This window comes from Serinus canaria, chromosome 4 (genome assembly GCF_022539315.1).
Source record: "Serinus canaria isolate serCan28SL12 chromosome 4, serCan2020, whole genome shotgun sequence".
Lineage (NCBI taxonomy): Eukaryota > Metazoa > Chordata > Aves > Passeriformes > Fringillidae > Serinus > Serinus canaria.
This window is the reverse complement of record NC_066317.1, coordinates 16099490-16125926: the sequence shown is the minus strand read 5'-3', so window position 1 is coordinate 16125926 and position 26437 is coordinate 16099490. Positions and strand designations below refer to the sequence as shown.

Genomic DNA, 26437 nt, shown 5'->3' with positions numbered 1-26437 from the left:
TGTTGTGCCTTTTGTCCCCGGAGCTGCGGGTAAAGCTGGTCAGACCTCGGAGGAGCAAGGCTTTAAGTTTCTGCTCGAATGGGCTACTGTAATGCTGAATTACCAAAATGACCTGTCAGTCTTTTATTGATTCCTGTCACATATATGAGTTTCCTACACAAGCGGCCAGTTAAGGGCACGATGTGGAAACAGGGATCTGTCCGATCCAACTGCCTGTTCCATTGTCCACTGACAATTAACTGTGCATACACAATGGGAAGACAGAAACTGCTAACAGTGTCACTCCAGTGAGGCTGGAAGATAGTGAACCTCAAACATCACACAATAAACCTGTTCTGTTTCTGGGTACAATCCAAACAGTTGGTTTTTCTGTGCCTTGGGGCAGTCACTCTGCCATGCAGAATTTTAAAGTGTGTGGGATATCCTTTATTTGAAATGCAATGACTGCCACTGCTTTTAGTAGCAGGGACTGCTACACTGTGATGATGTGTTTCCCATAATCTCCTCTCTATATTGTAACTTTTAGTTTATGTTGATTGTTGTTTGGGGTTGTTTTTAAATATGTTTGCATGCTGAGCTAAGATCTTTGGTTAAGCCATGTGCTAAGATCTTTGGTTAAGCCATGTGCAGTGACACACAGGCGCCTCTTCAGAGTTATTTGGTTCAGTACCCTGATGTGCAATTTGTTTAAATTCTCCTGTGCAGTACAGATTTTTCTTCCTTTCTGACGTACTGAGGTGTCCCTGTTAACAGGCTGTACACCAGCTGTTCAAAACGCATCTGTGAAATTGGCACAAGAGAAAAAAATTATTCAAAGTCTCAATAAGCAAGACAGAGCTAAGAAAGACCATGTTAAAACTATATTTGGAATGTGAGGTACCTTGTCAGCTGTTGCAGTTCTGACCCATGTAAAGGCTGTAAACCAGAACAGAACTGTGCATCTGTTAAAAGTATGGTTATGCTAACAAGTAAAAGCAAATTGCTGGAGTTTGTCATCTGACCAATGCACCTTGTCAGGGCCATGTCTTATACAGTTTCAATAGATGGTGAAGGAGATTACCTTAATCCATGCCACTGGGGGTTTCAGCCTGAAAAAGGTGTCCTTCATCCATGGGGCAGACAAACAGCTACTTTGGGTCTGCTGATGCCTGACTGCAACAGCAGCATCATCCTTTGCTCCTCCTGAAGTGAGCCAATGAACACACCAAAGATTGTGTCCAAGGAAGAAGGGGGGGTCACTTCATTGCAAATCTACTGAGGGCTGCTGGTTTGCAACAAGTGCTTGTTGGAGCCATTGGTGTCTTCTGACAGGAGCCCAGGACCATGTCTTTTCCTGGTCACTTTTCATGAGTAGCCAATGGAAAGGGATAATTCCCCATGAAAAGATAATTGTTCCTAGACAGCAGTAGCAGCTGTTACAGCAGTTGTACTAACAAATATGAGCCAGTTTTAGATGAAAAAGCGAGCTGCAAAAATGATGCCAGCTGCCTGTGTGTTAACACAGATACTTACTAATCACATATCCTTCATGCCAGGCAGGTATGTACCCGCTGGTTAAATTAGCCTGTCTGTTAAATTAAATTAGTCTACAAAATAATTATTCCTCAGTGGGGAAGTGACCCCACTTTTATTTTTTGCTTCTAACAATTTTCTTGCTTTAGCAGTCAAGCACAAGCTTTTTTCCTTCCTGCTCTTTGTTTTGTCTTTGTTAGGCTGAAAGGAGCTTACACATCTCTTCAACTCACAAAAATGAAGTAGTAGCCGTGAGATCTTTTGCTTTGTTTCTAGCACCTCTCCCTGCCTCTTCTTGCCCTTTACTCTGCTGACTTGCAGGACTGGAGAGGATGAAAGCAATCAGCTGTGTTTACTACAGTTGCATATGGCAAATTCAGCTGCCAGCTAATTACTAAATTCACTGCTCAACATTCCATGACTTAATTTTATTTTTTCTTCGGGAATGAAATAAAACTGCAGATTTCTCTTCCCACATAGGTCTCTGGACAAAATGGGGAACAGATACGTGAAACCCAAGCACCTGAGGCAGCCAAACAGGCACGTGGCAAACCTGGCTATTGGCTGTGCTGCCAGCCACAAGTTTCTGATGGACCCATGCCTAGGCATCAATGTGATCAATGGGCCAGCTGATGTCCTCTGCAGCAAGGTACTTGAACTGGAAAAGGAGCTGAAGAGAAAAGATCAGCAGTTGCAAGAGAGTCGAAGCCATGTTGCTGAGCTTCAGGAGCAGCTGGCTGTGCAGACTAAGGTCATAGCAGAACTCACCAAGGAGCTTCAGAGCAAGTGCATACAGCTGAACAAGCTGCAGGATGTTGTTAGCACTCAAGGAGAGCACTCTCTTCAGCCTTCTCCATTTAAAGTCTCTGCTGATAGGAGGAGAGGAGCCAAGGAAGGTGTATCTGCAGAGCCAACAACAGGACTTTGTGATTTGAACAGGCAAACTATGTTTTCCCTTGAAAAAGCAACAGTCCGAAAGGATTCCAGGTGAGCTCGTTTCGGAGGGCTTCTCTGTTTGTGTTACAAGGTTGTTACTTATATCCTAATTATATCCTCTCCTCATGATAAGTCAGGGTTGAAGTACTCATCCTTTTCATGTAGGCTTTGCAGCTGTGGTAGACTCTGGTTGTGTTTGTGGGTAGCTTTAACCAAGAATCCTCTGCGTCCCACAGACTTCAGATGAAGAATGGTGGGCAGCCTTTGTGTTTCAGACGAGAATCTTACAGGGTTTTTTTGACTTGTCTTTATTGCCAGCTTTCTCCTTCCCTCCAGCTTCTAACAATCATGGTGTTGGAACTGAATCTTACTTGTTCCTCTTTGAATCCAATTACACCTTCTAGACTCTGACAAACCCAGAAACCTCTGTGGTCAGAGCTGACCTTGCAGACAGAGATATCAGACTGGTATCCTTAAGTATAACTTAGACCCTCTTTTACCTTGCAGTGTAGACAGAATCTGAGAGTCTGTTTAACATGGTGCTAGCCAGACTCTACCTGGACTTCAGCCAGTGACTTTAGTGCCTTCAGATTTGTGGGGAGCTTTATTATTCCTGGCATATCTGAGTCTTTACCATAGTAGACCTGAGAGTTACGAGGCATGTTTTCTCATCCATCATGTCCAGCACTGCACCTTTGAAGGTGCCTCATGAATCAGAAAGGCTGCCTGAGTCACCACAAAGAGCTGAGAACTTCAGCTGGCAGTGTTTTTCCAGAGTAAGGAACTGCATTAATATTTTATCACAAGTACCTGGGTAGCTTAAATCATAGTTTTAAGAGTGTTCTGTTTGTAACCTGTCTTCTCCTTGGCATAATCCTTGTACTGCAGTCCACCACATGGTTTTCTAGGGTGCCTTCAGAGACAGAATTGTAACAGCAGTGAGGAGTGAAGCCAGGAGAAGAGGCATGGCCTAGCAAAGTGCTGCAGCCAGAACCAAAGCAAGTATTGCAGCTTAAGCTGCAATAATCCAAACATAATGCACATCACTTTTTGATGTCGTAGTGGTCATAGTGTTATTTGATCTTCCAAATATTTTGGAAGCAAACATATGCCAAAAAAAAGCACCACAAAGCTGTAGTGCTGGGCATTGGTATGTCTCTAAGTTAGATAAGCCTGTGATACGCATGCACTTGTGCAAGACCCCATCACCTTGCTCTTGAAACAGCCATATGATGAAAGGCACAGACATTTGTTTTCCTTACCTGGTCTGTAAATATTGTAGTAGGTCAACTTCAGGCAGTTCAGACACATGAGGACAAAGTGTAACCTTCATGACTGCAGAATTCTGTGTGCTATAATTAGCAAATACTGCCCCCTTAGCCTGACAGTGTCTGTAGGGGTGTTTGGAGTTGCTGCTAGCAGTAGCTGCCTCCCCTTTACAGAGAAAGGACTTAATGCAGCCCCACTGCTGTGTAAGGTAACTTTACAGTGCTCCTTGTGCAAGGAGCTGCCTCAGAAGGAGGGCAAGCTCCATGCTTTTTGAACTTGCATTGGTTCCAGAGTGTCACCAGTCCCATTTAGAAATATTTGTAAAACAAATGGCACAATTTGATGCTATTCATATGGCAGGGGTTTGAGTGCCATATTTTTGTTTGGAGTATCTCAGCATGGATGACTTTAATGCAAGTTTAGAAGCATAGTCTCCTCTTCCATAGTTCTGGAAGCTTTTGGGCTCATTTCATGTATCAGGTTATATGCAATTACTGTATTTTATTGCAGTATTGTACCCATGATGCAGGCCAGGATGAATCAAATTAGCAAGGGTGGCTTTAGATGAAAACTAAGTTAGAGCTTATATTCCAATAACCCTGTTGCTATCAGCAGAAGGTAAGTTATGATTCCTATTTCTAAACACAGTCCTCACCATAGCTACTTGGTTTTGTTTTCCTGCGTCATCTCATCACCTTTACTTATTTTCAGTCATTACATGAATAGTAACAATGTAAGTGTATTTACGTGCCCTAGGTTTGTTCATTCCGGGATTGTCCTCGGGAGATTTTTCCCACATAACCTAGTTTTGATGACAACCTCTCATTGCTTTATGAATAAAAACAAGAGGAGGCCTTAAATGCCTTGGAAATCTGTCAGGGTCTTGACTTTGTCAACATTGAGAGCATAGGGACTCGAAGGCAGAATTTATCCTTCACTTCAGCAGTAAAACAAAACTATCAGCAGAGCCATAAAAGCCCCATCAGTGCAGAAGCTGTTTAATTGCCTTCATTTCTGGTGAGGACTTGAGGCATTGCTTTATAGGATGCCTTTGAGCCAGAACATACTCAAATCAACAAGAACCCATCGATTGGGTGTATGGCCTGTTTTGTTTTGGCTGGTTAGCCCTTATCCACAGATTCATCCATTGTTTCATTTTCCATGTTTTCTCCTTCTTAAAATCCAACCGCTGGGCTCTGCCACCAGCAGCTCAAATACAGACAGTTCTCGTCTTTACAAGTCACCCATTTATATGCTTTAACTGCAAGAGGAAATGATGCAGAGACTGTCCCCGGGAGCAGTGAGAACAAGATTGTTCAATGGGATTGTTCCACCAGGTGACTACAGCACCGACAAGTCCCTCACTACCCAGGCTACCATCCCACAAGGTCTAAACAAGGCAGGCAGAGCTGTGTGTTAGAAATGAGAGGAATCCTCTTGAGAGCAATGAATGCTTGGTGAATAACAAGCCCCAGCCATGCTGGGCATTTTAAACTTTGTGTTTTTTCATTTGCAACCAGCGAGAAGAAGCTCATCACAGATGCCCTGAATAAAAACCAGTTCCTGAAGAGGCTGGAGCCCCACCAGACACGAGACATGGTGGAATGTATGTACGAGAGGACGTTCCAGCAGGGGAGCTATGTCATCAGACAGGGAGAGCCAGGAAATCACATCTTTGTGCTCAAAGGTGAATATTGCTTACTTCTACAGCACACAAGTGCAAGAAACAGGAACAGGGGTTTGGAAGGTTTTGCAGGGAATCACAGTGAGGGTGTTTGTGCTCCTAAGTAATTTGTCCCTGTGGAGGGCAAAGTTTTACCAGTGACTTTTAGGAAACAGAGTGAGAGCAATAAAAAGCACCTTGGAAATATGAGTCTTGATTTAATGTTTTTTCATGACCTTTTTCATTTCTGAAAGTCCAGAGGCCAGCAGCTCCTTTCTGTTGTAGGTGTAGTCAACCCTTTCCTCTCCAGAAGAAGAACAGGTGTTATTTAAAATACAGAGAACTTGTTCGATCATGAAGCCACTCCTGAAATAAACTTTCTTTTCAACATTCATAGGATACCAATTTTCTGTGCATGGAAAATGGAAAGATGAGGTCTGCATTCATTATTCTCAGAGCTGAGAGGTTGCTCTTTTTTTTAAAAAAAAAACTTGCTTGGCTTTTTGTGGGGAAAAAAAAAGAAAAAAAGCTTTAGGATAAGAAGGATTTCTTAAAATAAGGCCAAAAACTCTGAAATCATTTGTGCTGACTGCTACTGTGCCTCCAATTGCTTTTCAGCTATAGTTTAACACCTGGAATTTGCTCCTATCAGCAATAAGGTCTTTGATCTTTTCACCATTAAAAAAAAATGTGTTAAATTTGCATATTTCATCAACTGGGGACCACTAAAAGTCTCAGAGACTCATATGAATTAGAGCTCATACTATATATACTGTATGTTCTGTTGAGGTGGGAATATTAAAACAGGTATACCAGCAAACTGGTATATGTTGGAAAGCTCATTTTCTGGCTTCATATGGATGGGTTAGTTGAAAAAAAATGATGGTAACTGTGTTAGGAAAACAGAAATGTTACAGGAAAAAAGAGGATGCAGGATTTGTTACAGTGTGGTCATATTATTGCAAGACAAAATGATAACACTTTTAAAACAGATGAAATATCAAAAAGGAGATGTGCACCTGGAACATCTCCTGGCACATTAGAACCTTTCTTGAGGAAATGGTATGGGCCTTGGAGAGAAGAGGGCAGAATTTTCTTAAGATGTTTAAGGGAAGGTTTTCTGGGACCATAAACCGTGAAGAAGTTCAGACTTTCTTTAACTCTTACTAGTTAAGCTCAAGAACAACTTCTTGAATGAAGATTTAATGTGCTTTTAATTTTTCTGCCCTCTCCTTTGCATTCTGCATATTTATATACTCATACGTCTGTATGAAGAGGTAAACCATGAGTCATTTCTCCTGTGACCATTATTTTGAGACTTCTTACTTTATACCACACTAGAGTATCTGAACCACAAGTGAGTGGCTGCTTGTAGCAGAGGTTTATCCATCAGGATTTAGAATGGGCCTTCCTTCCAGAGCACATCTGAAGATTAGCAGTACATTTAAAGAAATAAATCTTTACTGGTTTGCACGTGTGTTTTAAAGCACTTTTTGCACTGTTGCTCCCATTCCTGTGCTCCAGGGAGTGGCAAAGTCAGAAATATATTGATTTGTTTTCCATTCACTCTGTGCAGCTGAGCACAGGTTTAATAGCCATTATCCTGATGATTTTTGACAGAGGGCAGTCTGGAAGTCTTTCAGCAGAACAAACTCCTCTCCTCAATACCTGTGTGGACAGCATTTGGTGAACTGGCCATTTTATACAACTGCACACGGACAGCTTCTGTGAAAGGTACCTGAGGTTGAATACAGCAACCTTGCTCAAAATGAAAACTCTGGATTTTTGTGAGATCCCTGTTACACCCAGATTTCCTTTGAAGTTTTCATTTAAAAGATGTTTGCATGTCTTGGTTATCTACAGTAAACTCACATACTTCTTCCTTGAGTTCTTTCTTCTTGGGAACTCAAACACTATGCCATGAATGTCATTCCATCTCTGGCATAACCCTTGATAAAGAATTAGGCACCTCCAAATTGTGCTGGTTAGCCTGATCTGTAGCATACTAACAACTAGGGCAGGATTGTGTTTCAATTGTGCGTGCTTTAATTGAGGTGGTGGTCCGTGGCTCTTATGTTCTTGTGTCAAATGCAGTGCCAAGGATGAAATTACGGTGAGTTTGAAAGCATATGAGAGCCTTGGTGATTTTAGTAGAGTGGGTACAGTTCTAATTCAATTTAAAATATGCAGGAATTAGTTGCTTTTGCACTTCTTTTAGTTCTGTATCATCATTATGTTTCTGAGTATTGCCTAGACCCGTTTGCAGCTGGCAGTTTGGGGACTGACCAGAATGTAGTGGTTAAGGTTTTGCTGTGATACAAATATTCCTCTTCCTGCATAAGACTGGGTGTACATCCATTAAATACGCCCCGATTCCCTTTCCAACATGCCATAATTGCTCCGTGACAAACAACTAAGTGACTAAATATGGTTGAGTTCATCATTTTTCTGCTCTCCACCATTTCACAAATAATACTTTTGTTTGAAGACTAATTTCTGTTCTTGTCTAAATCAGCAGGGACTTTGTGCCACCATTAAGTATGAAGAGTTCATGTTGACTTTAAAAGGAGCAAATGGAATAAAACAGGAAGTTGTTTGCTGTAAAAGCTTTTGGTCTTTCTTCCTGCACCCAGTTTAGGCACTAAATCATTGCTGGCTTTGCAGATGGAAGTTATTACATGTAATCTGTTTTTGTTGCTGCCTGATAAACAGAACAGCATCAGTAATGTGATTATTTTTCTTACTAACATGCTGTTCTAATTAAATATGTTCCCTATTTTTCTCTTTTGCCTGCTGTATAGAATTAGCATTATAAAGTAGTTTTTCCGCATAATAAGATGTCAAGCTGCTTTAGGCCTTTGCTAGCATTAATTGGTTTTGAGGTAGGACAAGAATTGTCCAATTATGGGCAAGAAAAGGTATTTGAATACTTGCAAACACTGCAGAAATCCAGCCCTCCCCAATAGCTTTCCTGTGATCCTTGTGGAGGCAGAGCAGTACAATGCCATACCTGAGCATGAATAGTGAACAAACATGTGAAGCCCTTTCCTGATGCTGGATCTCCTGATGCCATTTTCCTGCAGCCTGTGAAAACTCACAAGTCAAGGATTTCATTCAAACAGCATCTCAGTGGCTGCTGCTGCTCAGCAGCATCTTCACAGGCATAGCTGTATTTGAAATTGGTAATGTGATTTACCCCAATGTTTCTGAATTTCTCCCTTTTTTTAATCTCATCTTTGAGATTGCAGGCGATTTTCTAACTCTATAACCACTTCATTTAGTTAAGGTGCAAGATACACCTTAATACATTTGCAATAGGCTGGATACTTGCCATCTTTTCTTCGTGCAAAGTAAACTGAAAGGTGTTATCTAGGAGAGAAATAAAACCAAAGTAACACCTTTGTTCTCCCGTCCAGCATCCAAAAATATTTTTTGATCTATTTTGATAGATGACAGAGCATATGTGTGTATTGTGTACAATGAGAAATGACTGTGCTTCATTTTAAACCTGGCATTTTTGTTCCCTGAAAAAAATGGTTCTATGTTGATGATAAATTGAGGAAATCAATTGCCCCAATTTTTTCTATAAATTTTATCTCACAGAAAGCACAGTTTTGTTCTTTCTTAGGGCAGAAGGAAAACTGCTGAATATGGTGTAGCATCTTTTTGCAGAAGAGATTAAATTTAAATAGAATCACCTTTTGCTTAAAAAAATGAGAACTGTTTTGTTGTGTCAATGATTACACTCAGAGGCTGCTTAGTGGTTTGCATCTTTGATGCTGAATCCTGTGCCTGCTTACCCTATTAATAGTATGATTATCTTTTGAAAATGAATCATTAATATTTTGATTACCCTTTATTCCCTTATATAATGGATAGGTTGGAGGAAAAGTATAGGAGGATCACAGGATTAAATGAAATTAAATTTATTTCTTGACTTCTGCTTTTTCTATCTTAGTGCAGATAATTTGCATACAATCTGAATTTGCATATAATCTGAATTAGAGTTTGATCCAGGGCACAGTATTTAACAACATAGGTTTTGGAAAACCCACCCACGTTCTTCTTTCTTTCAAATCAGCTTCTTTGCATTTTACAGCTTTTGAGTGCAGTGTCTGTCTGTGATTAGGCTAGATTTTCCCAGGTGTTCAGCCCTGTCATTTCCAAGGTTGCTCAGCCTATGGAATTGCATGGAAAGCATTCCCTAGAGGAACCATTTGGAAATCTATTCCTTACTTTAGTGAGCATTTTTAAGTGGGAATTGAATTCTTTTAAAAGTCTGATTACAATAGGTGCTGGATATTTTAAAATTCAGCCATGGGCCTTGTGAAATAGCTAGTCTGTCTTCTACATGAGCTGATTTTGTATCATCTGTCAAATAATTTGGAAATATTGCTGAATTTGTTCTCTTTTTTTTGTTTTCTCAAAGCAATCACTAATGTTAAAACATGGGCACTGGACAGAGAAGTGTTTCAAAATATCATGAGAGTGACAGCACAAACCAGACAAGAGCAATACAGAAACTTCCTTAGAAGGTAAATATGATGAATTTCTATTTCTGATACTGCTTTGTGCTACTTAGTAAGGTGCACAGCAATACTGTGCCTGTCCTGTAAACAGAGAGAAAAAGGTGCTCTTCATGCAAATATGCATCAAAAGCCTGAATATTTGGGTTTTTTTTCTTTTAAGATTCATAAGAGGATTTTTTCAATTTTAATTGTTTTTCTCCTGCATCACACTAGAAGACTTCAATAGGTGCTTGAATGCCTTTAAGTAGAAGTATAAATGTATAAGGAACTTACAGGTCAGGAATTTAGAACAATATAATAAATAAAGCCAAGTAAATCCTCCAATGAGTAGTTAGTTTGCTGCTGGAGTAGATTAAGGAATATTCCTTATCCTTTGGAGATTTGAATATCAGATCTGCATGTCTCGCAATTTATGAAACAATTCCAACATAAATTACTAGGAAATCTGCAGAGCAGAATAATTCTTTCCTGCAGGGACCAGTGAGAGTGGTGCCATGCTTCTCCTTAGGAAGATGGGGAAATTAGAGGTTCCAAACCACAATTAGCTGATGTAATATTCTATCTTTTTAACCCAGAATGACCATTCTGTTATGCCTTCAAATCAAGATGCCAAGCCTGGCCATGCATAGAATGCTTGTGTATTTTCACATCCCTCTCCACCTCTGATTTCTGTACACACTTCTTTGCTGAGCCTAAATAGATAGAAATTTCTATAATTTCCTAACTTTTACAAGTCCAAGTGATCAGGGTGGAAGGTTTTTTCATTCTTACCAGCAAGTTCACAAAGTTTTTACTGTAATTGGATTATCTTTCAATAGCTGTCCAAAGAGTACTGAAGGTTTTACCTTTGATTTTGCAGTCTGCAGTGCACTTGAAAATATATTCTTGAATTGCTATCATGTCTTGGGTTTGTAATTGCTGGATTCTTTTGAAATCAATCCTTATGCCCACTAAAGTCCTTCTCTCATGAAATAGGAAGTTGATTTACAAACTGACCAATGTTTACTGCATTTCTAAGTTGTGCAAGTTTGTTTATCTAAAAACCAGGATGAGAATGCTTGAACCTTACAAATTAGGATTTTGTTGTATACTGTGTTCACCACTAGTTTAACTAGTTGTAAAATTTGACTGTAAGAATTGCACAGATGAGATCATAAAAAATTGTTAATGATAACTACTTTGGGTTATGGGGCTTTTTTTTTGTTTTGTTTTGTTTTCTGGAAGTGTGTCCCTGCTGAAAAACTTACCTGAAGATAAATTAACCAAGATCATGGACTGCCTGGAAGTGGTAAGATACTAAGTTTTTCTAAATAGTATTCAGTAAGCTTCCAAATTAACAAAGAAAATTTAAAAACAACCACGCTTTTTAATATGAGAGTGGTTTTGGAGTGATCAGAGCTGAATTCCAGGTTGGCAGAAAATAATAACATTTAGTGACATAGAAGTAAGTTATATTTTTGGCATCAAAGGAGTCAAGCAAGGAGTTAAGAGGATTTGTAATCTATCCTTTATTAAGATTAAGTACAAAGTTGCTCTCCAGGACTCTTTTGGTAATCAAATTTACCTCTTTGTGATGTGGATGTGTAATACTTTCATATCCCTTGGACCACATATACTGCTTGATGTAAGCAAAGAAGGCATTAGGTCCCCAGCACATGAATCCAGCCAAATATCTGTGTGCCTTAGGGCTGTATTTGCCAGCAGCCTTTGAAGGTAAAGGCCTGATCTATAACCATAGCTGGGATTTTTTTCCAAGGATAGTGGAAACTCTTTATTCTTTTCACATGGAGGCATGAAGGATATAGGAAGTTAAACATCAGTGAAATATCCCCATGTGTTAAGAACTCTGCATAGTAACCTTTCAAAGATTTGTTGGACAATATTTTCTCTCACTTGCCCCCCACCAGGAGTACTATGACAAGGGAGATTATGTTATTCGGGAAGGAGAAGAAGGAAACACCTTCTTTATAATAGCAAAAGGAAAGGTAAGGTATAATAAACCTAGCTTAAAAAATAACATGTACAAACACTTGTATCTCAAAAGCTACCTTATGGGGTGTGGTCTTCAGTAAAAATGGTGCAGAGTGTTTCTGCACATGCTAATAAATTCACAATATTGTGATAAAAGCCTGGAGCAGCATTGCAGAGATACAAGGAGCCTAATTTTTAATTCACAATGAACTCATGTTATACTATTCTAATTACAATGTAATTAAATTGTGTCCTGAAGCCTCTTGACTCTGTGGCACAGCTGTAAAGCAATTTTTTTTTGTAATTTTTTTTGTAAATGAGATTTGACCCTACGTCTTCTCCTACATGGTACAATATCTGATGGGCAAAACATAGACATGAGAAAAGTCTAAGTAATGAAGTCCCAGGCTTAATAGAGAATGGCCTTTGAGGTGTCTCAGAATCCTTTCATTTGTTAGTCCCAGAGGAGGAAGGCAGCAGCCTTTATCCTTTAGCTGATACCTTGGAGGCTGACACAGGACTCTAAAGAATTAAATCAAGAGAATTTTCCATAATAAACTTCCAGTTTCCAAAACATCTCTGTGTCTGTAGATATTCTAGTTTGTTTCTTGCTAGCACGGGCATCAGCAGAAAGTGCTACTGTGGAAGCAGAGTTTCGTGAGGGGAAATGTTAGTTAATGCTTCTGGAGTGTTGCCTATTTAACTGAGAAGACAAAAAGCTCATATGACATCTGCCCACTTTGGGAACTGAAATATTTTTCAGCCTTTCATTAAAATGTGACTTATTCTGCTCTGTTTCAAAAAGAATGAGGAGAAAACATTGAGGGCTTGCCAATAATGAATATATTCCTTCTTCCCAGCAAAAATCAGAGAGGGTCAGGGAATGTTTGGGTGTAATTTTTGAGAGGTGGGGTAACAATATATATCTGTAACTCTTTCTGCAGCATTACTGAGTTTAGGACATTTCTCAAATACACAGAATAGAAAGAAAATCATGCAATATTTTGAAACTTTCCCTTACAAAATTTTTCCCCTGTACTTTGCAGGTGATAGTTACCCAGAGTACTACAGACCACTCACAGCCTCAGGTGATTAAAAATCTATACAGAGGAGATTACTTTGGAGAAAAGGCTCTCATTAGGTTAGTTCACACTGTCTGATTCATGATGTGAATTTCAGGATTTCAGTTGTCCCATTTGTGTGTCAAATTCTACAACTCATGGCTGTTTTGAATATATTTCTTTTCATTGTAAAGTCAGTAGATTAAGGTAGTGACCAAATTTGTGTTAATGTTTTGAGGGGTTATAGAGAGAGCTTGAAAGTTTACACTGGCATCTACCTTTGGTTTTACCTGCAGAAGTCAAATTCTGGCCCTCTGCATTGTGGCTTATTGTTAATACTTCAGTAAAAACTCTGGTGAGAACTTGTGCCAGGTTGTAATTGCCAGAATGGATAAGGTCATTGTGAGTGGAATGAGCTCTTGTTTCCATTGCCCATGGCAGTAAGAAACAGAGAGCAGGAGTCACACAGTACATATTTACATGTGTGATTGAGGAGGGAGTCACCTGGGTTTGGGAATGTTTTATATCCAAGGATCTTTTTAGAAAGAAGTAGTGAATCCTGATGTAGTGATAATTACATCTCACCTTAATTTCTTGGAAACTTGCTAAAGGATGTCATGCCAAACCCCATTGAAACTGGAAAAAATACTGTGCTAGACCATAAGAATGACTAGTAAAAAGCTAAAATTTGTATTGGGTTCAGCAGCATCAATCCAGGTACAGGCTGCAGAGACCTTTGGGGAGTTTCACCCAGAGCAGCTGTGACCCTCCATGAGTTCAGTGTGAGGTACTTTGAGGATTTTGACTTGCTTCTGAATTCTCCTAATGCATTTCAATTCTCAGTGACGACGTCAGATCAGCAAACGTTATTGCAGATGAGTACAATGTGGAGTGCCTCGTTATAGACAGAGAGTAAGTACATCACACCTTCATAAAAGATTTGCATCCTCTTTCAGCAGGTTAAAGTGACTTTCAGTGGGTTAATGTGACTTCACTGTAGGCAAAACCACAGTGTTTCCTTAAGTGAATGCTGAATGAGTGGTTATGCTTTAGGAATACTAATGAAGAGAGGCTGACAGCAGGTGCTGGAGCACAGAAGCTTAAGAGTAGTTCAGAGTTACTCTTTTCTTTCTCTCCTTGTAGTGGTGATGTTTATCCTGATCTTCTGGGTCAGAAGTTCCTAAGGCCTGTTCTTATCAGTGAAGCCCACTGCAAAGAGAGCGTTCAGTAACTCTGCCTTCTCTGTCACCAGAGTCCCTGCTCCATTTGGAAATGGGTCAACATTATCCTTTGTTTTCCTTTAGTTACTGATGTATTTGAAGGCATCTTTCTTCTTGTCCTTGACATCCTTGGCCAGATTAATTCCAGGTGGGCCTCAGCCTTCCTTGTCTCATTTGTATTTACCCTGACAACCTCTCTGTATTATTCCAAGTAGCCTGACCCAGCTTGCATCTCCTGTGTGTTTTCCACTTAAGCCTGAGTAATTACAGGAATTCTTTATTTCTTCACACAGGTCTCTTGCCCCCTTTGCCAGATTTCTTGATCATTTCTTGAGCATGGAGGAAGTGATCCTTGAGTATCCACAAACTCCTACTGGGTCATGACTTAAATGTTCAGCACTTTATGATGTTTCCTTTGTGGTTTTAGGACATTTAATCAAACGGTTGGAACTTATGAGGAGCTGCAAACTTACCTGGAAGGTTACGTGGCCAATCTGGCCCAGGCTGATGAAAAGCGACACGCAAAGTAAGTCAGATCATGTTTGTTTCTCCTATAGTAGGTAATCATACAAAAGAGTCATAGATACGTAAGTAAAACCATGGATGGTAGTTGAAGGAGATGGACCCCTAGGAATGACAGCAGTCACTGTATTAAAACAGTCTGGCTATGCTTATGGAGCCCAACAAACTCTTTCTGATACAAAAATTACATAGAATCTCAGGGTATTGACTTCCAAACAAGAATTCATTCTATTCCTGGAAAACTGAGCACAAAAAAAAAAAAAAAAAAAAAAAAATTATGTTGTGATTAAATAGATTTCACATTTTGATGATAAGTTCTTTGACTGGTAAAAACCCCTGAAGGCCCACTTTAACTCCAGGTTTAGTTAAGGAATCTGTATTAATGTGCAAAAGATTAAGTGCCCTTTCAAAAAGAAAGAAGCAGACATAAAGAAACAGTCTATTTTTAATGTTTCAGTGTAGCACTGATGCTACTGATGTCTGCTCTTAGCTGTGGGCCACACTCTTAGTTTATGTACCTTTGGTTTCAGTCTGAGCACTGCTGCAAGGTTAGCAGAGTGTGTTTTTCCTCTGTTTAGAACTACATCTGCATTCTTATTTCTGATAATTCTACTGGAACTGGTAGTCAGTCCTTCAAGCATTGATTCTGCAGCTTGGACTGCCCAAACTTTTGCAGCTGCCCCCATCAACAGGAATCTCACCAGGGATCAGGTCTTGCTAAAATTACTGTAGATTCTACTCAGTGAATTTCAGTAGCATTTTTCTCCTAATTTACTTCTATAGGATTCCATTAAGATTCTGTTAGGAAATAAAAAGAGTTTTCTTTCCTTCTTCTTTCCTCCTTTTCCTTTCCCACTTCCCCTTTCCTCCTTTTCAATTTCCTTTCCTTTCCTTTATATAGGATCATTAAAATTAATGGCAAGGAAAAGCACTAACCTATGTTATTTTTTTTAATACAGAGGAAGATCCTTCTGTGGACAGTTAACCAAAGAGGTGTCTTTGGAGATGATAGAGCTGAAGGAGAAAGTAGCCCAGTTTCCTCCTTCCCCATTCCAGAATTTAGAAGTTGTCACAACTCTGGGTGTTGGTGGGTTCGGAAGGGTTGAGCTTGTAAGAGAATGTTTTAAAATTATCTCTGTCTTGGATGATTGATTTAGCCACTAAATAATGTGAAGGATTTTGGTATTCTATGTGCTTGTGCCCCTCAGGCAGAAATAATTCTCCATAAAGCAATGCATAGTTGAAAAAAGCATTTCAGGACTTGGGTGTTTAAAGAAGTAAATCCATTCTTGTGTGCCTCCATCTCCTGCTGTTAGAAGTACCTGCCTGCTCACTAGACATAGTCATCAGTTTGTGCATGTGGAGTGTACAGACATGCCTGCCTGCATTATGTCCCCTGAATGGCAGGCCTTTTTCCAGGAATCTGCCTGGACCTGGAGCAATCTGAATGGCACCACGTAGTCTGTGCTGGTAGAACTGCTTCTGTATGCCCCACAGCAGCTCCAGCCAGCCTGAGCTATCTCTGAGCTGTGTTCACTGGGAAATTTCCAACAATTTGCAATGGCTCTTTTGAGTCATATTCAATAGCGTGATCAGCTGTGCTTCTGGGATACCAAGAGCTTCATTAGCCCAAAGCCTTAAATTCCACTCGCCTCTGGCTGAGCTGCAAACATCTGACAAAAGCCTGAATGCTTTTTGTGCAGGCTGTTAAAGGTAATGGTAAATTAAAGGAGACTTTGGGCTTTTAGTGAAGTCAATAATCCTTTACAGTCGTTAGACCATCAACTATTCCATTCTGATTCATGCTTCACAAAAAAAAAAACCCCACACTGAAATTCTACTGCAGCCTCTGAATACTAAGCTAAAAATTGAATTCTCATCTAGCTGTAGAACACAGATATCTGCTTCCTTCATTTCCAAGAGGCCCTGTTTTAACTTCCATCTTTTTATTGCATATTGGATAATATTTCAGTGCAATGCAAAATCATTTGTAAACATTCCTCCTATACTGCCTCTCCTTTTTGTTTGTATTATGCTGGTGATTAGAAATCTTAAATTGAAGTTGGGACCCAGTGTGATATAAACTCACTGTAATATGTAGTATCTATTCAAGCTACTGCTATTTGGTATATATAAAATGAACAGAGGGAACATTTCACTTTACAAGTGGGGACTGCTAAACTAAAATATCTGATGCTTGGCTTAAAATCACACATAACAGTTCTGCAGAAAATCTGGGATTTGTCCCTTGTTACAGCCATCAATCTCAGTCCTGTGCAGTGTTGAAAAAGATGGATATCAATGTATCTACTGAGAACGATTTAGTAAAACATCCTTTCTTTGCCTCATGTGTTTTCATCATTTTTATTCACAGGTTAAAGTTAAAAATGAGAACATGGCTTTTGCTATGAAATGTATAAAGAAGAAACACATAGTGGATACCAAACAGCAAGAGCATATCTATTCTGAGAAGAAAATCCTCGAGCAGATATGTTCTCCGTTTGTTGTGAAGTAAGTTGAGCATAAGGTTCCCTTGGTTTCATCCCCCAGCTGACTCCTGGTGCAGCACTACTAGGAATGAGGTTTGGCACACCTGAGCTCTGGAAGAAAGACACCACAAGTCTCGTTTTTATTTTGCTTTTATTTCCTAAATTGCTTCTGTTTGTCTCCACAGACTGTATCGCACGTTCAAGGATAACAAATACGTGTACATGCTCCTGGAGGCTTGCCTTGGAGGGGAACTGTGGAGCTTGCTGAGAGACAGGTAACAGCAAACACAGCATCACCTTGCCCTTTAAAGTCAGCCCCATGTGGCTACTGAGTAGGCTCTCCATGCAATGAAAAGATGTTTGGTTAATACTCTGGATATTAGATGTTATCGGGTTAATAACTGAGGCATTTTCAGAACTTGATTGTGATTATTTTTGTTCCAGGGGCAGCTTTGATGAATTCACCACCAAGTTTTGTGTTGGGTGTGTGACAGAGGCTTTTGACTATCTGCATCAAATAGGAATTATCTACAGAGACCTGAAGCCAGAAAATTTAATTTTGGATGCTGAAGGATATATAAAATTGGTAAGATGTAATCAAGTGTAATGTTATCCTTTTGTGCCTGTATCCTGTTTCTTTGCAGGAGGGGATATAAATAGCATGTAATTATAGGACCAGGATCCTGGAGTGTAGTAACACTTGTGCTTCAGCAGTAAAGAGGGAGGGCTTCTCATTGCACAATGAAAAATAAAGGCATTGCAAAGCCACTGCAAGCCATGGACAAACTGGGGAGTTGTAGCCTCTGAGAGCTCTTGCCACAGTATAAACAGCAAAAGAAAAAATTCTCCCAGCAGTCAGTTTTATTGTAAGAACAGAAACCACATTTCCTAGGTGCAGAATTACCTCCCTGTCCAGCCTCATACAATCACAGGTTCAACATTCATTGATTCAATTTACAATCACAGGTTCCCTCTCTTTGTAGAGAGGGAACACAGAAAAGAACTCCTGCCATGCTTTACTGTGACCCTGAGAAGTGCAACAAGAATACCCTTCAGGGAGCTTGAAATAACCATTCTGAAGACAATGAGCAACCCACTGCTTTCCAGCGACAGTAAATCTGATGTCCTCAAGGAAACCATGGGTTGTTCTCCCCAGAAGAAAAACTATTCAGAAAATTACTTGTGGTAATAAAGGTATCTGTTTTATGACATCCAGTAATCCAGTGGAATTACCTCTCTCTCCTTCACCATTACACTGTGTGGTTGTTCTAGCTGTAAACTAGCAATTTTGGGATTTTTGCAGGAGGTGAGGAAGCAATTAAGACCTTAAGGCTTCCCAGTGCAAAACTCCTCTGCATTATGCAGTATATGTTGATTTTGATCAGGTTGATTTTGGATTTGCAAAGAAGATTGGATCAGGGCAGAAAACCTGGACATTTTGTGGAACCCCTGAGTATGTTGCCCCTGAAGTCATTCTGAGTAAAGGCCATGACTTCAGCGTGGATTTTTGGTCCCTTGGGATTCTCGTGTATGAACTCCTCACTGGCAGGTAAGTGCCTCCTACTCAGAGTTCTTACCTGGTTTGTCTGTTATTAGAAACCTTTCCAAGACAGCCTTGCAAAATTATACTTCTTGATGCAAGTCTTACCTTCCATCATTTCAGAAATGTCACAGACCTAGTGGGTTACATATTCTCAGCTCTGGCTTATCCAGGCACAAGCTATAATCAGCAGGTGTAGGGCTCCTGTAGCTGCTGTTGATGTTTCCTCTGAGAAACAAGTGACAACAGACTGTTCTCTTCTCTGTTAGTGGGTGATGGGGTGCAGTGGGGTGGGTGAACTGTAAGCAGGGCTCTCTCTTTAGCTCCCTGCACCCTCCCATGACAACTCTTTGGGAATGCCAAGTGGCAATACAAAATGGAAGCTTCTCTGAGTTAGGCTTAAAGGGACACATGGTCATGCATTTTACCTGGTACCTACAGAAAGGTTCTCAGCTTCAAGCCAAGTGGCTTGAATTTCTATTATTTTAAACAGGCTGAAAGAGTGAGGGTTGTAAAAGTAGGAGAGTGAGCTTTTTTTCCATATTTTTTTCTATATTCTCAAATATTTCCTTAGATAAGTGCTGGCCACATCTACTCTTGCCAGATGTTCCATTTAGCAGTGTTGCTTTCTTTTTCTAGCCCACCATTCTCTGGAGCTGATCAGATGATGACATACAATTTGATTCTCAAAGGCATTGAAAAGCTGGATTTTCCTAAGGCAATAACAAGGCGACCTGAGGATTTGATCCGCAGGCTCTGCAGGTAGGAGGGGCAGTTTGGGGCAAAGCCTGAGTGTAGAGAGATGGAGCTCTTTCAGGACTCAGACTGAGCTTTGAATTCCTGACAACCTCATTTGGAATTGTTATGCATGGCATGGTTTATTCTGATTGAATTCAGTATGCATTGCATGCCCCTGAATGTGTCACACCTCTGAGTCTGCAGAGGCAGCAGAGGCTCTGGGTTTCTCTGCAGCTGGGAATTTTTTTCTGAAACACATCTCTGGGAAAATTTATTAAGTGGGGGCTGAGGAAAGAGCTAAGGAATTTGATTTTCAAATCAAGCACATTGTTAAAAAAAATGTACAATTGGAAGAATCTTTGTGGCTGTAAATTTTGATCTTCCTCCTTTTGTAACTCAGACCTGCTGGCCAGGGGAAAAAAAAGGATATGCAACTAAAACTCAGTCAGCTGATTTCCCTGTGCTGCTTCTCACAGCTGAGTGACACTGTTTTGGCTTTCTAGAAGGTTTCTCCATCCTCAGAAAAAAAGGAGCAGTGAGCAACACCTCATTATATCTCCTCATGAGGCCACATGTTTTATGCAAGCTGCATCCCTGTGCAACTGTTAAATGCAAGCAGTTAGGACCTATGAATGCTCTTTTAAAAATATGAATATTTTATATATTCTTATTCTTTTTCTTTTTTTCTTTTTTTTTTTCCTTCTTTTTTTTTTTTTTTTTTTTGAGGCAAAACCCTACAGAAAGATTAGGCAATTTGAGGAATGGAATAAATGACATCAAGAAGCACAGGTAAGCAAAAGAGACTTCCAAGAAGAAAATTTGGGGTTTAATTTGAAATATTTTTAATATGTTAGAACCCAGACAGGTAAACTCATAGACATCTCTGTTGCTCTTGAGTATTTTTACAACTATAGCAAGCAACAATATGAATGTAAATCCTCAGCATGATTATCTAGAAAACTTATTTTTTTACTGATTTTGCTGCAGGTTGTTGATGTAGCAGTTTAATTCAGTTCTCAGAGAAATCAATGCCAGTTCAGCATCTGCCTCTCAGACCTCCTGACCCTTCAATATTTGATTTTTAAGAATGACTAGCTAAGGGCTCCATAGCAATAATTTTAGGGTTTTGTCCTCTTTCTTGTAACAAAGAAAGTCTTTCTCACAATGAATTTTTCTAATGTAAGTCTTTCTTCTAATGAAGAAAGTCCTCTGTAAATTAAACATTTTCTGCTTTCTCTTTTTATCTGAGCTGTTTCTAAGCCCTTCACTTTGTGCTTGGGGAAAGCAGTTCTTTAATTTTTCTGCTTGTCTTCCTCTTCTCATGCTGTAAAAAGGGTGGCATTCCAAAGAGACACACAAGCCTCTGCATGGCTGTGTTTCTGCATGTATTAACCTGCCTGTCTGTGCACCTCCTCCATGCAGAAGTGCCAAAGTGCCTGGTGGTCTCCTGATGCTGCCCCTGCCTTGTGTGGCAAAGACAGTGCTGGAGATTTCTCCTTCTGACTGTGTTCTTACAGGAGTTGGCATGAAAAAAGCCTCTTATAGCCCTTGTTCGTGTGATTTTCCAGCTCTTTGTGGTATGATGCCAGAAAATGACCTGTTTTTCTCTTTTGGTCTCTCCCTGTCTTTCATCTCTTTTTAATCAGGTGGTTGAGTGGTTTTAACTGGGATAGTCTGAAAGTGAGGAAATTAACATCGCCTTTAAAAAGAGAGGTATTGGCTTTGGCTTTCAGTATCATAATGCTTTACTAACACAGCTTGGCTGCAAAGGAGAACTGATGGTGATAGCAAAACTTCCCAAAGATGCATTTGAATTATTACAGTTCAACATTTTTTGTGAAAATTGAATGAAAGAGAGACAGCAAGCAATACATAACTTACAGTCAGTCAACTAATGGAAATATTATTCTGTCTGGGTACTTTGCATTACATTTTCACCATTACTAGAACAAATGGTGTTTGGTCAGAAACTAATATTGAAAAAATATATCTCCCTTGGTAATGGGCACATTATTAAGATGCACTGTTCATATTACTGTGAAGAGTACAAATTCCTGTGTTCTCCTACTACTGAGTTCCAACACATCCCTGAGTAAGCTCCCAGTTTTAAATGGCCTATTTGTTTTTGCCCTTAAATGAAAAAAGACTAAGGATAAAGCATTTGAAACTCACTTTGATCTTAATTTGAAACTAAAAGTGATTCTGAGGTCTGCTTTGAGTAGCTACCCTATGAGTGTAGATTTGGTCTTAAATAGCATTCAAGTTGTACAGTGTAATGCCTAAATAGCATTCAAGTTGGCCCAGTTTTCTTACTGAATTAACAGGGCTTTGGATGAAATCAAGGATTTAGTATTTGGAAGGTCCTTTTGTACAAGGAAGCTAATGCCACTGTTCTGTTGTACAATGTAATTGCTGGAGGTATTTCTTTTAAAGAATGAGGAATTGTATCCATTGAAAAACATCATTTTTATCATATTAGCCTTTCATTTCCATGTTGGAAACAGCAAAAATTATGCATAATCATTAGAGAACATTTTCAAAAGGTACTTTCTGAAACACCTTTTTGTTTGTGTCTTCAATGTCCTAGTTGTCTGGACCGACTGATTACAGCTACTTTGACAGCTATCCACCTGAAGTGGGGAGCCCTCCAGATGAACTTTCAGGCTGGGACAAGGATTTCTGATCATTTTTCCTTCCAGCACATTTATAGAGACTCATAGGCATCATTTCTATCTTGTTTCTTGCTTAAAATGAAGTTGCACAAATTACACAGCACTCCTTGAAGAATAGAAGACAGTACAGAACCAGGACTTGTTTGGATAATCCACCAAAATCTGTGCATTTTATGGCAAGGGCATGCATTCAGTCAGCAGGGGTAACCTGAATTTATTTTTTCTTTTGATACACAGTGTCTCTATGAACATTTTCCAGATACCATTGATCAGATCTATGGTTTTGCCAATAAAAATATCACTAGCCGGAATTTTGATATTAACAAGATTACCATACATCTTTTTTGGGTGGAGAGGATGGGTATCAAAAGACAACAGTTGTGACATTTGTCAGTAGCTAAAACTATAGGCACTTACTTTTCTTTTTCTCTGCTGTGTTTTGCTTTTCCTCCAAAATGTCCTGTCTTGCATTGATCCATAAATGTGTAGAAAAGAGACTTTTACTGAAATGTTGAGTTGATTAAGCTACAGCCAAAAGGGTATCACTGTGTAAGCAGTCAGTCAGTCTAGTTTTGCACCAGGTTGGATATGTGAGACTGGTCAAACGAAAAGGTGTATGCATAATAGGAGTTGCCTAGAGACTCAGACCATGGTGTACATTTCCCTTGCTGCTTCAAAGAGCCATGTGCCTTTCTTAAAATGTTGTGCTTTTGTCTAGTGTGAAGATAAAATAGAAGGACAGAAAGCTTTTACCTTGCAGGGAAAAAATGCGGATGGATGTTGTGCATTCGTGGCTTATACAGGAAAATTCTGTGTTGTGAACCCCAGCTGCTGTTGAAGCAGGGGTGTTCCTGGGTTTCATGCTGGGTTTATGGGATGGATGCATCTGCAGCCAGTGCTTGGATTTATTTCAGCTCCTGCTGAGACCAAATCCAATCTAAATTTCCGGGCTGAAGCTGCCGTAGCTTTACCGCATTTCACAGGCTGGATGGAAAACCTCCGGGGCAACTTGTACTGTGCGCTCAGGGTTTAGTACCCATGGCTGCTGGATCACCTCCCTGGCTGCTGGGAGTGACTTCTCCCACTGGGAAGGGGAAAATGAGGGAGGGAATGCCTCAGGGGCAGTTCCATGCATTGTTACAGGGTTATAATTATTTTTCACTGGTGGGTGACTATTGCTTTGACAGCAAATCAATTTAAATATTTTGCATAGCCTTCAGCCTGAATAAGGCAATAGAATATTTTCCATTGAATTTAATGAAGGTTGGATGGAGCCCTTGAAAAAAGACACTAGATATTTAGCTGGGTTTTTTTTTCTCTGCCTGTTTGCAAATTACTATGGAAATTTGCAACCAGCAAAGCCTGTGCAAAGTGGAATCAGAGAGAGTGGAGCAGAAGCTGTAAGCTGGGACTCTAGATGGTTGCAACTTAACTTTATTTAGTAATACCAAAGAGTAATTTTATTTTCAGGATTTAGACTAAGCACTGGACGTTATGTATTTGTGTTTCTCCGTGCATCTGTCTTTCTCTCATAAATATTTTTATTACGGTCAAAATAATATTGTGCCAAGTTTTCTAAAAAGCTTTTGAATGTATTTTTCCATTGTATTTATATGTAGTTTCCTTATATTTACATATATATAAAATAAGAATGGGGGTGTATATATATGTTATTTTAAGAAAAAAATTATCTGTATGATAAGTTTAGTGCAGTTAGCATTAAGTCTGTGCAGCTGTGGGATACATTTCCTTTATAAAATTTAACTTAGCTTGTTTATTTGTGTGCAAATAAAGTAAGCTTACAATGTAATGAGATGAACATTAATTTTTACAAGCATATTCAATACAGCAGTCCAGATTCAAAGACTGGATTTATACTTCTTGTCTACATGATTCAGAAGAGACTGAGGCAGAAAAGGCTACCCTGGAGAGACAGCCACTGATGTCATTTCTTGCAGCATGTCCTGCACTCAGATTTTATTTTCCCTAGTGGTTGTTGAGAAAATGAATGTATGAGAAGCTGCAATAAATGAGGTCACAGATTATTTTGAATATATGTAGAGTTCCCATGTACCTTCAATTCATTCTAGTTCTGGTGTGTATGCAGATGACTGAGGGGAAGTTTTCCAGAAACAAGCAGAAGCTGATACAGGAGAAACTAAATATACTTGATCTCACACCATCTGTCTTTGACAGACAGATGTGCTTCAGACTTCAGCTCAACACCAGTGGAGTTAGGCTGCTGTAAAACAAGGGGATGAGTGAGTGAGTCAGGCTCAAGTAGTGTCACAGTGCAGGAGATCATGAGAGAATTGAATGGACAATTAGGATGATGATCAGATTAAGCTTATTGCTGCATTTTCTAATTTGAAGTCATTGAATAAGGGATTTGACATTCAGGTTTTGGGCATGCTGTGGATATGTTAGTAATTGTCTGAGTTCTGTGCTTTGCCTTTCTGTCCTGTCAGCTTTACTTCTATGGTGCGGCTCCCTCAGAAACTCAGCTGTAGCTGTGCTTTTTTTCCCTGCACTTCTGCCACAAGAGAACTTGCCTTAGGAGGCAGGAGGGATGAAGATTGTTCCCAACAGAGATCAGTTAGCCTGGGCTGGTGAGATGAAAGTGCCTTCCCCCAAATACCAGATCAGAGTGGAGATGCAGGTGAGCACTTCAGAGAGGCAGGAACAGCAGCAGAGAGGATACAGTGTAATGGCAAGAAGAATTTTTATCTTTGTCTGACAAAGTCCTGAGAGATTTAAGTCCCTTGATGATTTTGAAGTCCCTCTAGAGAGCTGTGTGTTACTTTGGGTTTTGACTCCTTTGACAGTTTGACAATTTGGCTTCCTCAAAATTGTGTGGAAACTGTGGGAAAGAAGAGAAAATTAAAACCAGCCTTCCCAACTGTAACATAGTACACTGTCTTGAATACTTCCTCCCTTCCCACTTCTTGCAAGGCAGCACAAGACTGGCACTCTTTCTCACTTAAGTTCCTTGTGCCTGAATGTTGCAGCACAGTTGTTTTGTTTCCTGGCATGAATCTGAACATTTCTGATTGACTTCTTTACATCTTGGTGTAGGGCTAAACCACTAGGGGTAAATCAACATGCCCACAGGAATGCACCCAGTACAGAAATTTGTCTCCCAGTTGTATTTCTCACCACTGAAGTGGCTGCATGTCCACATTCAGGGATGTGGTTCCCATGGTTGTGGTGCCATTCTCATAATCAAAGGCAAGAGGTGAGGGCTTGGTTCTTCTGTACATCATGGGCAAGCTGGTGCCAGACATGGAGTTCAAAGCAAACTGAGCTGCACACCAGGCACGGAAAAGGTGGGTAATTATTTTCTTGTAAACCCATTATCTGTGGGTTGCCACATAAATATTGCCCAGCTGTCTGTCTTGAGGATAGCAGCAAGACAGCAGCAGGATTTAACTCAGGGGTCAGGTGCATCCTTTGGCAGAATTCCCAAATGTGAGCTCATTGTGACTCCTGATGTGCAGTGGCTCTGTGTCAAGCTCTCCAAAATCTATTTTGCAATGAGCTCATTACAAATTTATTAGATTCAGTTGGGTTTATTGGTTGAGCTTGTGAGATTCTTAACAATAGGCATTGTCACACTGAATTTGATAAACTATGGATTTATTTGAGCAGCTGTTAGAAGACAACTGTTGGAAACTACTGCATCTGATTTTGCATGCAGAGCCTGATGCTTACAGAAAATCTGAGGCTGTTTCCAGCTTAGCAGGTGGCATCCCCCACCTGTCCTAATGATACCAGGCCCAGGAGTGACCATTGGTTAAAAAGTGAATCCTATTGTACAGTGAACCTGTGCACATCACTACTGGCTGTCCTTAAAGCCAAGCCAGGAGTCCACAGACCCCCACACCTGAGAGACAGACTCTTTTTCATTACCATCACACAGCAGTGAAAAATATTTTGCTGTCTGCAACTACCTGTCTTCTCAGCCAGGAGAAAAGCACAGCTTTTGTCTTCCAGTTTTAAACTCCACCTGTTTTGCACATAGATTTGCCTTTTCTCCTGTCTATTTCCCTTAGAGAAGGCCTGCATATTTGAGCCCACCCTGGTCAAAAAATGGCTTAATGATTTTCAAGTTCCTTCTGCCAAAGACCTATCAGGGTGCTGCTGTTTGCATTTGATGTAACATTTGATGTAACCTGATAGAGGTACAGCACGAAAAACCCAAACCATCCAAACAAAAAAACTCCAAAATACCCCACATTATCTTTGTCTCTTCCCTAAATGTTCTTAAAGCTCTCACTGCAAAAGACTCCTAATGGTATAAAGCCAAAAGAGGCTG

The 26437-nt window shown here is 39.9% G+C and overlaps 1 protein-coding gene across 2 annotated transcripts; it reads left to right on the top strand.

The window, feature by feature from the left end:
* The first annotated feature begins 2005 nt into the window (after window positions 1–2005).
* PRKG2 (protein kinase cGMP-dependent 2) lies at window positions 2006–24572 on the top strand. Of its 2 annotated transcripts, XM_030239585.2 has the most exons (18): window positions 2006–2499; window positions 5238–5404; window positions 7001–7114; window positions 9810–9915; window positions 11134–11197; window positions 11817–11894; window positions 12927–13021; window positions 13785–13853; window positions 14589–14687; window positions 15643–15793; window positions 17058–17194; window positions 17358–17447; window positions 17617–17758; window positions 18558–18721; window positions 19352–19474; window positions 20177–20239; window positions 21097–21163; window positions 22038–24572. In XM_030239585.2, the coding sequence occupies exons 1-18, from the start codon at window positions 2006–2008 to the stop codon at window positions 22131–22133; spliced, it is 2319 nt and encodes a 772-aa protein (XP_030095445.1). In that variant the 3' UTR covers window positions 22134–24572. The 2 variants fall into 2 exon arrangements, with proteins under 2 accessions (XP_030095445.1, XP_030095446.1); XM_030239586.2 differs by lacking the exon at window positions 21097–21163.
* The last annotated feature ends 1865 nt before the right edge of the window (window positions 24573–26437 follow it).

Bases quoted from the DNA above. Each gene is read 5' to 3' on its own strand.
- PRKG2 (XM_030239585.2), top strand. From the start codon at position 2,006: ATGGGGAACAGATACGTGAAACCCAAGCACCTGAGGCAGCCAAACAGG. The intron at 5,405-7,000 runs GTGAATATTGCT...GATTTTTGACAG, and splicing joins TCACATCTTTGTGCTCAAAG to AGGGCAGTCTGGAAGTCTTT. The intron at 13,854-14,588 runs GTAAGTACATCA...TTGTGGTTTTAG, and splicing joins TGCCTCGTTATAGACAGAGA to GACATTTAATCAAACGGTTG.